This window comes from Lissotriton vulgaris, chromosome 10 (assembly GCF_964263255.1).
Source record: "Lissotriton vulgaris chromosome 10, aLisVul1.2, whole genome shotgun sequence".
NCBI lineage: Eukaryota > Metazoa > Chordata > Amphibia > Caudata > Salamandridae > Lissotriton > Lissotriton vulgaris.
In genome coordinates, this window is record NC_141698.1 from 131,262,947 (window position 1) to 131,275,485 (window position 12,539).

The 12,539-nt window shown below is 43.5% G+C and overlaps 1 protein-coding gene across 4 annotated transcripts in view; it reads left to right on the top strand.

Annotated features, from left to right (window-relative positions):
• Positions 1 to 12,539, top strand: part of CARD11 (caspase recruitment domain family member 11) — a 663,926-nt gene that overhangs the window by 229,015 nt on the left and 422,372 nt on the right. For all 4 annotated transcript variants that reach the window (XM_086940703.1, XM_086940702.1, XM_086940700.1 and 1 more), the window contains exon 6: positions 5,286 to 5,438. In XM_086940703.1, the coding sequence (XP_086796829.1) occupies positions 5,286 to 5,438 (153 nt within the window). The remainder of the gene's footprint in view (positions 1 to 5,285; positions 5,439 to 12,539) is intronic.

The window sequence follows — 12,539 nt, forward strand, 5'->3', positions numbered from 1 at the left end:
CCGCCTATCAAGAGACCTCGTATATAGCGCCCTATGAGCACCCATCTTTTTTGACACACATCCTGAACTGCAATGATAGCCACACCATGCTTTGTTTGAAAAAAAGAATGCCTCCATGAAGCAGCTGCTTACATGTAGAAATTATTTCATTTCTCCAAACATTTCCTATATTGCACATGTGCTGCACAGCATACATACAAAGTGTGGAATCTTTCAGAGTTTGTGTAAACATAGGGTGTGTTTTGTACTGGAAGGGCATCCTTCCCCTACAAATCCTACGATAGATGGCATGCTCACACTTCTGCTCCATTGTGCAGATGTTGTGCATGAGGGTAGGCAGCCATTATACTGTTCCAGTGCAGGTGATGACAGAAGCAGCAGGTCATTTTAATTAAAAATGCTTCTGAGCTCCTTTCTCTCACTTGCACTACGCAATGCAGCAAATATGTGTTTTGCGCTGTGTCAAAAGATTGGCACTTTTAGGCATCTCCTGAAGTGACCAGACTTCCATTGTCTCAAATGTGTCCCTTGATAGTGAAGCCTTCAAAAGATACCGCAATAAAATTGTGTTAGTGTGATAATTGTGATGTATTATATGGTATGGTTGTGCGACCTTACCATGTATATACACTCGCAAAACTCTCTAGGGTCCAGTCAGGTTTGTATGTAAAAACCTTTAGCTTAACCCTGGGTAGCTATGGATTCAAGCAGCAAGGCTCAAACAAAGGATCTAGTGGGAAGCATTTAGAAGTACCAAAGGAGCATTGGTAACTGTAAAATTTAGAAACTTTTGAAAAGTTTGAAAGACTTGTGTTTGGCAACTCCAGCCTGAGTGGGGGGTACAATTCCAACAGGGAAGCAGTCAGGGGGACAATAAGTAGTAGTTGTAATGTTACCTGGTTATCAAATCAGTCTCAAGTCAAGTTCCACACTGTACATCAAGACCGTAATAGAATTCAATGGAGAGGTCCTGATACTAAGGATACAGGATGCTGTGGATGAGGAAAAATTCTCTGGTTGCTGTGCGGGTCGATGGGGTTTGTTACGGTCCTTAGTTCATGGGTAAGTTGGGGTGACTTTGGCCACTGGGGTTGATGTCCTTCAAAGTCCTCTTTGAGCCAGTAGAAGGGTAGTTGTGGCTGGGCCACCGATCTCCATACACAGCGAGTCCCGCAGTATCCTTTGGTGACAGCTGGTGTTCATTTCGGTAAACAATTTGGGCTCAGATGACATTCCTGGATCTAGCAGACTTGGGTCTAACTTTCTGCTGTCAAGGATCATCTCTTGGGTCACCCAGCAGCAGTGATTTGAATAATGTGGCAACTGACTTGCTGGAATGGGCTTCTTCAGTTTTACCGGCCATGGTGCGGTTTTCAAGGGGGTCAGCTGACTGACCCTTAGAGTCACTTCTTTTGTATGGGGCTTAGGAATTACTTTTCGAGGAGTCAGGGCCATAGGTACAGTTCTCTCTTTGCTAGCCCAGGGTGCGGCAGCTGCAGCCCAGCAGTCTTTGCAGTCTCTCTTGTCGGGTCCAGGGGTCACCAGGTCAGTCCTTCTTCTGTCCCTCCTCCAGTTCCATCGTGATCTGAGGTTCAGGGTGCCAGGAGTGGCATATATATGCGATCACTAGCCAATGGGCTACCATTACCTCCACCCTTTAATGACTTCCGGCTATGTGTTGCATCTAGAAATCCCAGAATGCAATATTCTGTCCACCCTCAAGATGTCTGAACGCTTCTTTGGATGTTAGGAGCTTGGTAGCCGCCATAGAGGTTTGGCTACCTGTGGGCTACACACCCATGGGAAAAGCAGTTTGATAACCTGTGTCTCCTCTCTGTTACCACTGCCGGCCTGTCTACCTGAACAAAGGGGCAACCCTTCAGAAGTGTGAATGCCATTTGCCCACCAAAGGCAGATTCACCTTTGAAGTTCGCCTTCTGGACCAAAACCCGAGTGACTTCCTCCAAGGGTCAGGTAAAACCTCTCTCTGTAGTAGGCTTCTATTGTTCCTGAGCCTGGGAGTCATTCACCAGGAGGGAAGAAAGTTGTCTAGTGGCCAGCCACCGGACAAACTGGTCAACAGAGTGGCAACTTTCTAAAAGCTGCCCTTCCTCAAAAGTGACATTAAATTTGACTTGGGCATCAAATCGGGTTTAATGCCACAATAAATAAAGTCCCCTTTTAGTGGTCCCATGCAAAAGTTAGCCAGACTGAAACTCAGCCGGTAGCTCTGTATTAGCCAATGGAGCTACTAACATTTCCACAGCAAAATTGGCAATTTGGATGTTTTGGTGTTAGGACATATTAAAATTATATGTACTACTTAATGATAAACAGATCCCTGTCATAGGGCTCGGTAGGCCTTCCTTAGGGGAGTCTTACATATATTGTTAAGGGAAGTCGGGGCTTTGCCATAGGTTTGAATGGCAAAGTCGAACTAGGAGTGTTACCACTGACCTTCCACTTTGCAGTGGCAGGCTGGGAGTCATTTTGTACTTTGTCACACACAGGGTGGCACAACCAGTGCTGCAGCCCTGGGGGGACACGCTGCCCTACATACACTAGGGACTTTTAAGTAAGGCAGCTTATGCCGATTGGGGGTGGCTGATTCAAGTATATTTTGTAAGGGGTTAGGTCTCTGGCACTGAGGACTGGCTAGCAGACCTCAGTGCACAATCAGAGTCAAAAAAACAAGCAGCATGAGTCCCAAAACTTTGGGTGGGATCATGCAAAAATAGGAATTTCCTTACAGTCAGTCTGGTGCTTTTGACAAGCTGTGCCGGTAAATTTTAAACCTCTTAATTCATATAGTCTCTGTCTCACATTCGCTAAAGTCTCTGTCTCACAATCGCTACAGCATTTGTCCACACATTGCTCTTGTGAATATGAAAAATGCCACTAGGGAGGATGAACTGATTTGCTACATGCAAAATCTAAGAAAATTCAGGGTTTAAACAGATTTACCATTCTAGGGCGTGTCAAAGGTGATTGAGATCATGACTGGGATAGGTGGATATGCTTCTGAAAGGGACTTTGCCACTAGGTCCTACAAACATTGATGTGCAGCCGTGGAGGAAAAACTTTACAATAGGATAATGTGGATGTCAATCTCGCTGATACTGTGAAAACACATTAAAATACCACAGTGACAAACTTGTTCTGTCACTTCCACAATAGAAGATGCCTGCCTTTCTCTAAGGTTATTTGGAAAACCCTCAGAAAGATCTTAGGCTAGCTTTCCCTAGCACTGTACTTGCTTGCCTGGGATGATGTATCTTATTGAGCCCAAGCACACCCCTCCTTCTGACCCCTCTTGCAACTTTACACATTTTGTTAAAAATCACATTGAAGCAGAGGGCAGATTGGCACTTGCGTGCACTTTGTTTGTTTTAACAAGTTCATTTTTACCCTTTGGGCGGCTATACTTTATCATGTGATCACGCATGCTCCCCATTTTGAACAAAGTCCATGTGGTAGAGTCTTATACACATCCTATCTGTTTGCTGGTAGACTGCACTTTATTGTGAGTCCATGGTTACTCCAGTAGGTTTCCACATATTATAATGAACCTATTGTTGTCTAGGATAGTCAAGTAATGCAGATCTGTTTAGTATGCCTGTTAAGGTTTTATATGCATTTTACCTATTTGATAGACACCTTTGTTTGATCTTATTTACATTTGTTGCAGTTGATATGCTCACATGAAACATGGTGTTCTTTGATAAAGTATCTGTCTTTTTAATTATGTTTCTTAATGTTTAAACTTTGCAATGTTTTTAATTAACCTAGCAATAACAATAAACTTGAAACTTCACACAAAAACATAGCAAAATATGACCTGCTGTTTGCATGACATAAGGTCCTCTTTCGGGCTAACAAGGTCCTTATGGCATGGTCCAAGTCAATTGTGGGGACTTAGGGACAACATTATTTCAAACTCTCAAGATTGTGCCATGAGGGATATCCTTGCTTACAACAAAATCTGCTTTCAATATTCTATAAATAAATGTTCTCCTGATTTTAGGGTACAGTTTGTTTACTTTGTAGATTACAAACTGATAAAATATATTTGCAAAGTAAGCTATTTGTTTGAAAATGGGCTCTTCCACCAGACTCCTCTGTCTTCAGCTTATTGACTCCAGACTCTACTCTCTACTAACTTGACTGACTCCCCTTCTACATGCATCACTGTTAATAGTCTCCACTGAAACCTAAGGCCACTGACCTAACATCAGTGACTCATAACGTCAGTGATCCATAACTCAACTTCGTCAAATAGTAAACTAATCACAACACAGTCTAATGGGATTTCATTTTAGAGACTAAAACCCTGGCTCTTGTTATAACATATCACATATAAATTGCGTCTAGCTTTCTGATCATCCCCTTGCAGATCTTCCCTTTTCCCAGCCTTCAGCCTCCAGCCTCGCGATCTATGCTGTCCCTAATTTATAAAAAACTAAATTCCAGGGCCCTCATTGTAGGCCACTGCACCTTGCATCACCCATAACACCTGCCAGCACTGCCAATAGCAGTACCAATGCAATACTAACCCTCACACTCCTACAATTGTGACAATTAAGAATATTCAAAGTCCCCAAAACTATAAGAATGACTTCGTCTGCAGGTAGTAATCATTTCTAAAGTATATTGAATGAATGCATAACTGTTCATTTATAAAATTAGACAAGCAGTGCCACACAGACCGGTGGAGAACATGCCAAGTGGACATGACGGTTTGGCCAACCCAAGACTGACGGCCAAACCGTCATGCGCACTTAGAGAGTGCCCACCACTCCACCCTGCTCTGTGTGCACTGTGAGTACTGAAAAAATGCTAAAAAGATGCTGTTATTATCATTTTATTTTTCCTGTGTGGCGATTCTCTTGCACCTTAGTGGAGGAGCCGCCCCTGCTCGGGATGATTTTTATTGAACATATGTAGCTCTTATTAAAGAAAAGGCTGAGGACCTCTCTTCTATACTTTTGAGCTATTGTTTTACAGTTCTTTTCTACTAATCATTGCCCCAACCCCTGAACTTCTACGAAGACCTGCAGTTTCTTTATAGCTTTTTCCTGTCTTGCTCCAATCTTTTGGGGAACTTTACGGAGCCTGTTTGAGTTGAAAAAAATCAATAAATTGCCCCTGTTAGTGATGCTGTATGGTACTGCACTCCCTTTGAATCAAAGACTTGCTTTCCAACACTAACCAAGGTTTCTTCTCTTGTCTCTCCACTTTACCTCCACCTTTCTCCTGTATTTCTGGTCTGGCGTCACTCGCTGCAGGCTGGGAAGCGCAGTCTGCCAGACAGCGACAAAGCCATTCTCGACATCCTTGAACACGACCGCCAGGAGGCGCTCGAGGACCGCCACGAGCTGGTGAACAAGATCTTTAACCTGCAGGAGGAACTCCGCCAGGTGGAGGAGCTACGAGACAAGGTGAGACAAAACATCTGCTTAAAAATCATAATAGCCTTTATTATCTTAATGTTCCAATAACTCACTTGCAGCCTGATTCATCAACCCTATTTGCGCTCGCAAAGGGCCAGATTCTGAGAATCTGGCCCTTTGCGAGTGCAATTTTTGCATTTGGGATTCATCATCCAAAATGCAAAAATCGCTATTTAGAAACTCGCAAATTTGCGAGGAATAGCATTTAAGGAATCTCTATTAGAGATTCCTTAAATGCTATTCTTGAAACATTTTAAAATTGCGAATTCGCAAATTTCGGCCGCTATTTACCGCGAGGTCAAACCTCGTGGTAAATAGCGAAAACTTAGAAAAATGCTTTTAAAAGCATTTTTCTAAGTTGCATGTTACACACACACATGTCTTTAGGACATGTGTGTGCGCAACACTTGTTGAAATGTGCATTTAAGGGGTGCTACAGGGTGTCCTTTGGACACCCCTGGCACCCTTCAAATCGCTATCTTATTTGCGATTAACAAATTGCTAATCGCAAATAAGGAATACTCCCCATTCATTCCTATGGGCCTTTTGGCCCATAGGAATGAATGGGGAGTTATTCCTTATTTGCGATTAGCAATTTGCTAATCGCAAATAAGGAATCTGTAGAAATCGCATTTAATTTTGCGATTCCTACATAAATCCCGTTTTGCGAGTCTGTAATAGCGATTCCTTATGAATCGCTATTTCAGACTCGCAAAACGGGGCTTCCATGAATCTGGCCGTTGGTCCCAAGAGGCTGGAATATCACTTTAAAGAAACGTATGATGTTGATTTTTTTTCTCAAATTTTTTTAATGATCAATAAGTGAAAGCCCATTGTGTGATATATGTTTAGGAGGACCACTACACTCCAGGTCATTCCGGACTCAGTTTAAAGTCCTAGGTTTTTCGTTGATAACTCAATGCATTTTGGATGTTGTAGTCTTGTTTTGCTTCCTTTGAACTACTTAGACAAAGACACTTGAAAACAATGGTTTGCATGTGAAAAGTTCAGGCTTGGAGAACATCGCTTGGAGTGAGGAGGTTGCCATACTCATGTTGTTGCTAGGGCTTGCTGAGGGCCTGTTGATTAGTATATAGATTTTTTTTAATGTATTTGTTTATGCATTGCACATGCTTTTGGGATTTGTGTGAAATCTACCTTGCAGGTGTTGCCGGCCAGTGAGCAAGTATTATTAAAAACGGCAAATTCAAATGAAGTACTGAATTAAATTGAAAAACAATTATCAATTGCTTTTAAATTGGACCCTAACAGCGATAATCTGATGAGCGATCACTGCTTAATTTCAGGCTGCGGCAGCTCCTCCGCCATGGTGAAGGAGCATCCCCCCCCCCCCCCACCAGCAGCAGCCCAAAAAATTAAAAATAAAACATTAATAAACCGTGTTTATTATCTTTTTATTTTTCTCCAGAACATCGTGTCTAGGGTGCAGGGCCATGGGATGAAAGGCAGAGGAGAAGTGGATGGTGCACTGTTGTCAGTGTGCATGATGGTTTCTCAGGACGGCCAAACCGTCATGCGCCCCGAAGCTGCCTCCAAATCAAGCTGTGTTACTGGGTTGGATAACAGCAGGGTTAGGCTTCCAGTCTACCTAGAAGTGCAAATGCTTCAGCCAATCTTGATGCTGCTGTCAGCATGAGAGCAGTGTCAGGATTGGCTGCAGGGGGTTCTGGGAGCCAGTTGTGCGTGGATACAGAGAGGAGCGTCGGTGGGCAGGTAAGTTCTTTTTATTGGGGTTGTCCATCCTCCCTTCCGTCTGCCCGCCACTTTGCAGGACACTGGCCCTACTGACTTTGGAGCCCTGTGGTTTCTATGCTCCCTTCACTCTAATGCTCCTGTAGTGAAATAAGACATTCCTGTTTTTGCTGCGCACCAAAGATGCAGGAGGGATGTGTTCACTAAAAAATTAACAGCGCATTAGTGAACGGCAGAATGGCTGCTGAAGTAACCGTTCTGTCTTTGACAGCGCATGTGCCACCTGACCTGCACTTCAAGTGACTGTACTCGATTGCTGAGAGATGTACGAGAGATCTATGGACCCCCCCCTTTTCCGCCTTTCAGATGGAGCCCTTGTTGGTGGCTCACTCACGATTTGCCACCTCTTTGCCAGTGCGCCTCCTGATGGCCTCTTTGCCTCTGCAACCATACACATAACATGGTGCAGGTGAAAAGTCAAAGCGATTCCCTTATTTGAACTGGGTCATGACGACTATGCAGATAAGAAATTCTCCCATCAGGGGCAGCTTTAGGCATGTGCACGCTGTGCACCTGCACAGGGCCACCAAACCCCAGGGGCCTCCACGCCAATATATATCCTTAATATAATAATCCTCTGAGGATGGATACATATTTGCGTGGCAGCCCCTGACAGGGATTGGGCGGACTCCGGCTCTGTTCCACTTCCTAACATCCTGACCCCCCCCCTCCTGAGATCCGGGGGGCTCCACCCCACCTGGACCTCCTCTTCCGGGCCCCCTACCTACGCTCCCTGCCCAGGGCCGCCATGAGCCTAGAGCCGCCCCTGCTCCCATTAAATTGTATTACAGAAGGGATTATACAAGCATCTGCGGCCCCTTCTGTAATACTACAGTGCCCCCGGACCACTATATGTTATACAACGCCATACTGTCACATTTTGTGCTGCAAGTCTCAAGAATCTACTGGACAATCTTTTTTTACCCTCCTTGGCCCCTGCTCTTCCAGTTCCTCCCCCCCAAAAACTCATCAAAGACTTTTTTCATCCCCTTGCCTAGTATTCCCGTATTAATTAATTTTATTTTAGGCTTTTGAATTCTGTATGTGATTACAATGGTAACTACATGATTGCCTTTTTAGTTATATGTATAGGAACTCAAACCTTGATGGTTTTCTTAGTTTTACTTTTTAACGTGATAATTGCGCTAATGTTGATACTCTATAGCAATGGTTTTAATTAACTGCGCTAATTGAATAAAACCTTCAAACTTTCAAGAATCTGCTCAGATCAGTCAGTCAATATTCCTTTATTGCATAATTAATTAAAATCATGACAATATATGTACATAAGCTTAAATATAAATCACGTTTTATCAAAGGAGCGAGCAAACTGTAAAAATTGCAGTCACGAGTATGAGCAGGCTCAAGGATATAGCACATGTATAGGCAAAATTCTAATAAATAACATACAAATTTCAGATTTGTGACCAATGCCTATGGCTAGAAGCCAGATCATTGGCGTCCAAAAGCACAGCTGTGCAAACAGTGCATGTAATGCATATAGTCTTAAACGCGAGCCTAGGTAAAATTGATTTTAAATAAATTACATGAAGGTTTGGGAGTCATACATACTTAAGCTAGCTTTTAACTCAACCCTGTGCAAAGTAGTTTAAATGTGCAAAACAGTGCATAAAGTGCCTGTGGACTGTAGGTCATAGGACAAGTTACTGTCTACTCATGCACTGGGAGAACGACTAGTAAAAACAGTTAAGGGAATCTGCTCAGATGTCATGGTGACACATAAAATTGGTTATGTTATTCTAGATTTTCCCAAAGCTTAATTCCTGGTTGTGTTAAAATTTAGTTCAAGTATTTGATTTAATTTTGTAGGCATCACTCAAATGTTGTTGTTGTAATAATTATAAAATGTGTTCCTTTTTCTCGATGTAGTTTTGATGAATTGAATACAGGCAAATACCAGAAGGAGTATTTTCGTTTTTATTGCAATGCTGCCTTGATAAAGTTGACATTGGATTTATTTCTCGATTCAGTTTATTTCATACCTGATGTGTGAGAAACTGGAACATTTGGTATAATGTCAGGCCTTTCAGTGAAAGGGATAAATAACAATCCGGATTTCATGTTTCTGTATCCCTGAGATTGTCTTTTTATAGCTAACTTGAATGATCCAAATTCAGAAACATTCTATTAAGGATCAGTCACATTTACAGTCACAAGCTGAGAAGGTTGATGCCTTTCTCAATAGCCCTGACTAAGTCAGTGGCGACCTCTGCCTTTCCTGCAGGGGGTTATCTTTATTCAGAATTTTCTGCAGATCTTCATTTCCTTGCTTTGCTGCTCTTCATCTGTTGGCCTCTGCAACAGGAGGGATTTCAGGAATATGATTTCCTGCAGTTCCCTCAGTCGGCTGTCAAGGATTCACTAAAAGGAGCCCTATATATATCAATAATTAGAAGGAATTTAGGATAAAGGTGAGTGGTATCAGGATGATGGACAGCATCATTACCCAGCCTGATTTAGGTGTAACTCTAGGATCAATGTGTCAACAGGTGGGAATAAAAAAAGGTACTTCTAGCACATTTGTCTGACTTAGAAGGAATATCATTAGAATGGGAGTTTTCCTGCATCGTGACACACCAAGCCGCCTTGAAATCGAATCACCTGCATTTGAAGGTTTAATGAACTCACACGTATTCCGATTTTTAGGTAATATCACCATGTCCCATTTCCTACAAATATATGTGTTTTTGGTTGCTTTTGTACATTCATTCCTGACTTGGAGATGTAGATACTTAGTGGGTTACCCACATTTGCAAGGTGGAGTGGTGTTGTAATCTTCCTCTCTTCCCCCTTTGGTACTTTCTTCTCTCCCCTGCCTCTTCCTCCCTCTTGTAACGTTCCCCTAGAGTTCACTGTAGAATGTTGGATAGCCTGTGAGTTGCGGAAAGTGGATGACAGAATAAAGGCGCTTGTACTCACCATGCTTCAGAGCACTTCTTTATTGCAACACTGGCGACGAATTGGCGAACGGGGCCTTCTATGCTGGAGCATACTATCAGGGTGATGTCAAATTAAATTGATTTGACGGAGCACAGGTTATCCCTTGGGAAGATGAATTGCCAAGGGGGCATATTGTATTGACTCTGTTCAATACTGTAATGCCACAGAGGAGGGAGTGCCATGAGACACTGGGGATGTAGTATTCTCATGCAGCCCTATTCCCATGTTAAGTACCAAATCTGTCTCAGACAGCGGAGGATTTCTTTGGACATTTGAGTGGCCCCACAACCCCACTTCCCCCTCTGAACAGACCACCAAACAGAAAAAGTCAAGTGCCCATATTGGCAGGGCAAAACCGCAATCGGGCACACCTGGCCCAGGAAGAGAGGCAAACGCCTTGGGGTCTGTTGATTTTGAGGAGGTATATATTAGACTTTCAGTAATCATACATACCCATCAAAGTCATATAAGCCTGATCAGAGACCGTCTGGATTTAATAGAATCTCACCTTGCATCTACGCTCAAAACGTACACCCCACTTGACACTGAGACTATTTGCCCTGCAAATCTAATTGTGCTGGATGCCACAGTGAGGCGACCTAATAGTATGGTGGTTAATCATCGTCAGGAACTAGTAATCTTACAGCCTGTGTCTTATCATCTGCCCTGGTGTGAGTGGCCTACAAAGCATTTGGGAGTAAAGCATATGGGGGGGACTGTTCTGCAGCTGTAAGTCCATCATGTATATCTGACCCTCAGGCACAGACTCCTACCCTGTTAAGCTCTCCTCCCACCCAATGTATTACACAAGCTCTGTGCCCCTCCTCCTCAGGACCATAGAGAGTCACTTCCCTCCGCCCAAAGGCTGCATCTCGACCTCTGACCCCAGGGGTAGAAGAATCAACTCATGTACTTATTCTCTATGTTAAATATTGGTACTCTTCTAAAGGGGGGCTGGGTGGTCATGAATGTGATAATAATATTATGGTTTGATGGGTGGGATGGTTAAGTTAAATTTCAGTTCTCGTGATATCGCAAAGCGTTTGATCCGAGGCTTGCCTTCAATAGATGTACAGGGTTTAGGAATTAAGGTGCTACAACTTGGCTTTATTTACCCTCTTAGAGTTGTACAAGTGAGATGGGGTCCTCTTCTCTCTGTTTTGAAGGCTTCACTCCCCTATTAGGATTCCCATGTTGTCATTACAGTTGAGTAATAAATTTCAGCCCTGGAAGATCTGGGTTGTAATGATTGACGTAGCTCAGTTGCTGGGACTCCTGTGCGGTTCACTGAGTGGTCTGTCAGTGATGGGGGGCAAACATGGTCTCAGTTACTGAAGATGGTCCTGACCTCATAGAAATTAGTGAGTGGATTATCACTGGACTGGGTAAAAAAAGGGATAATGGGGCCTGAATAAAATAAATCTCAGACATCCAGATTGTGGGTTTACAGGAGTTGTGGGATCCAGACCATTTGTTTTACCTGGATCAACTACACCTATAGCCATAGGTAGAGCAAAGGGCGGTTTGCTCACTGTAATATCCCTCATTTGTAAAGCGCACTACATACCCGCGAGAGTCTCAAGGCGCTGGGGGGGGGCTCTACTGATAGAACAGCCAGGTCTTGAGTATCCTCCTGAAGGTCAGCAGGTCCTGGGTCTGTCGTAGGCTTAGTGGGAGGCTGTTCCATGTCTTCGCGGCAAAGTGGGAGCAGGATCTCCCACCGGTGTTTGTTCTTCGGATGCATGGGACGGTGGCGAGTAAGAGGTCGGCGGAGCGGAGCTGGCGGTTGGGGATGTAGAAGGATAGCTGTCTGTTGAGGTTGGCTGGGCCGGTCTTGTGGAGTGCCTTGTATGCGTGGGTGAGGAGCTTGAAGGATATCCTCTTAGGGTAGAATCCAGTCATGGTAAGCTACTGGTTGCTCAGTTAGATTTTGAGGGTTTACAGAGTATTTAGTTAACACATTTTTATAACGCTTTTGGGAAGGAACCCGCCACTGAGCATTTGCAGGTGCTAAGATCCTTTCTACAAGCATTTGAGCAGAAATTTAAGTTACCTTATTCAGTTTGGGTAGTTATAATTGTGAGACCCACTTCGATGTAGACCAGAGCTGGGGCATTCATTTTGAGCACTCTGTTGAAGGAAGTATGCTTGATGACATGCTTGCAGACTTTAACTTGATGTCTACTACAAATCGCTTAGAAGGAGACATTATTCCTACTTTTAAGGGTAGGGGTGCTGATACTGTGCTTGATTGATTATATGTTAATTTCAGCTCACTTAGCTCAGTTTGTGCATAGTTTTAAGGTTCATTGCTCTGAGTTTAGTGACCATAACCGGCTTAGATTATTTCTGGAG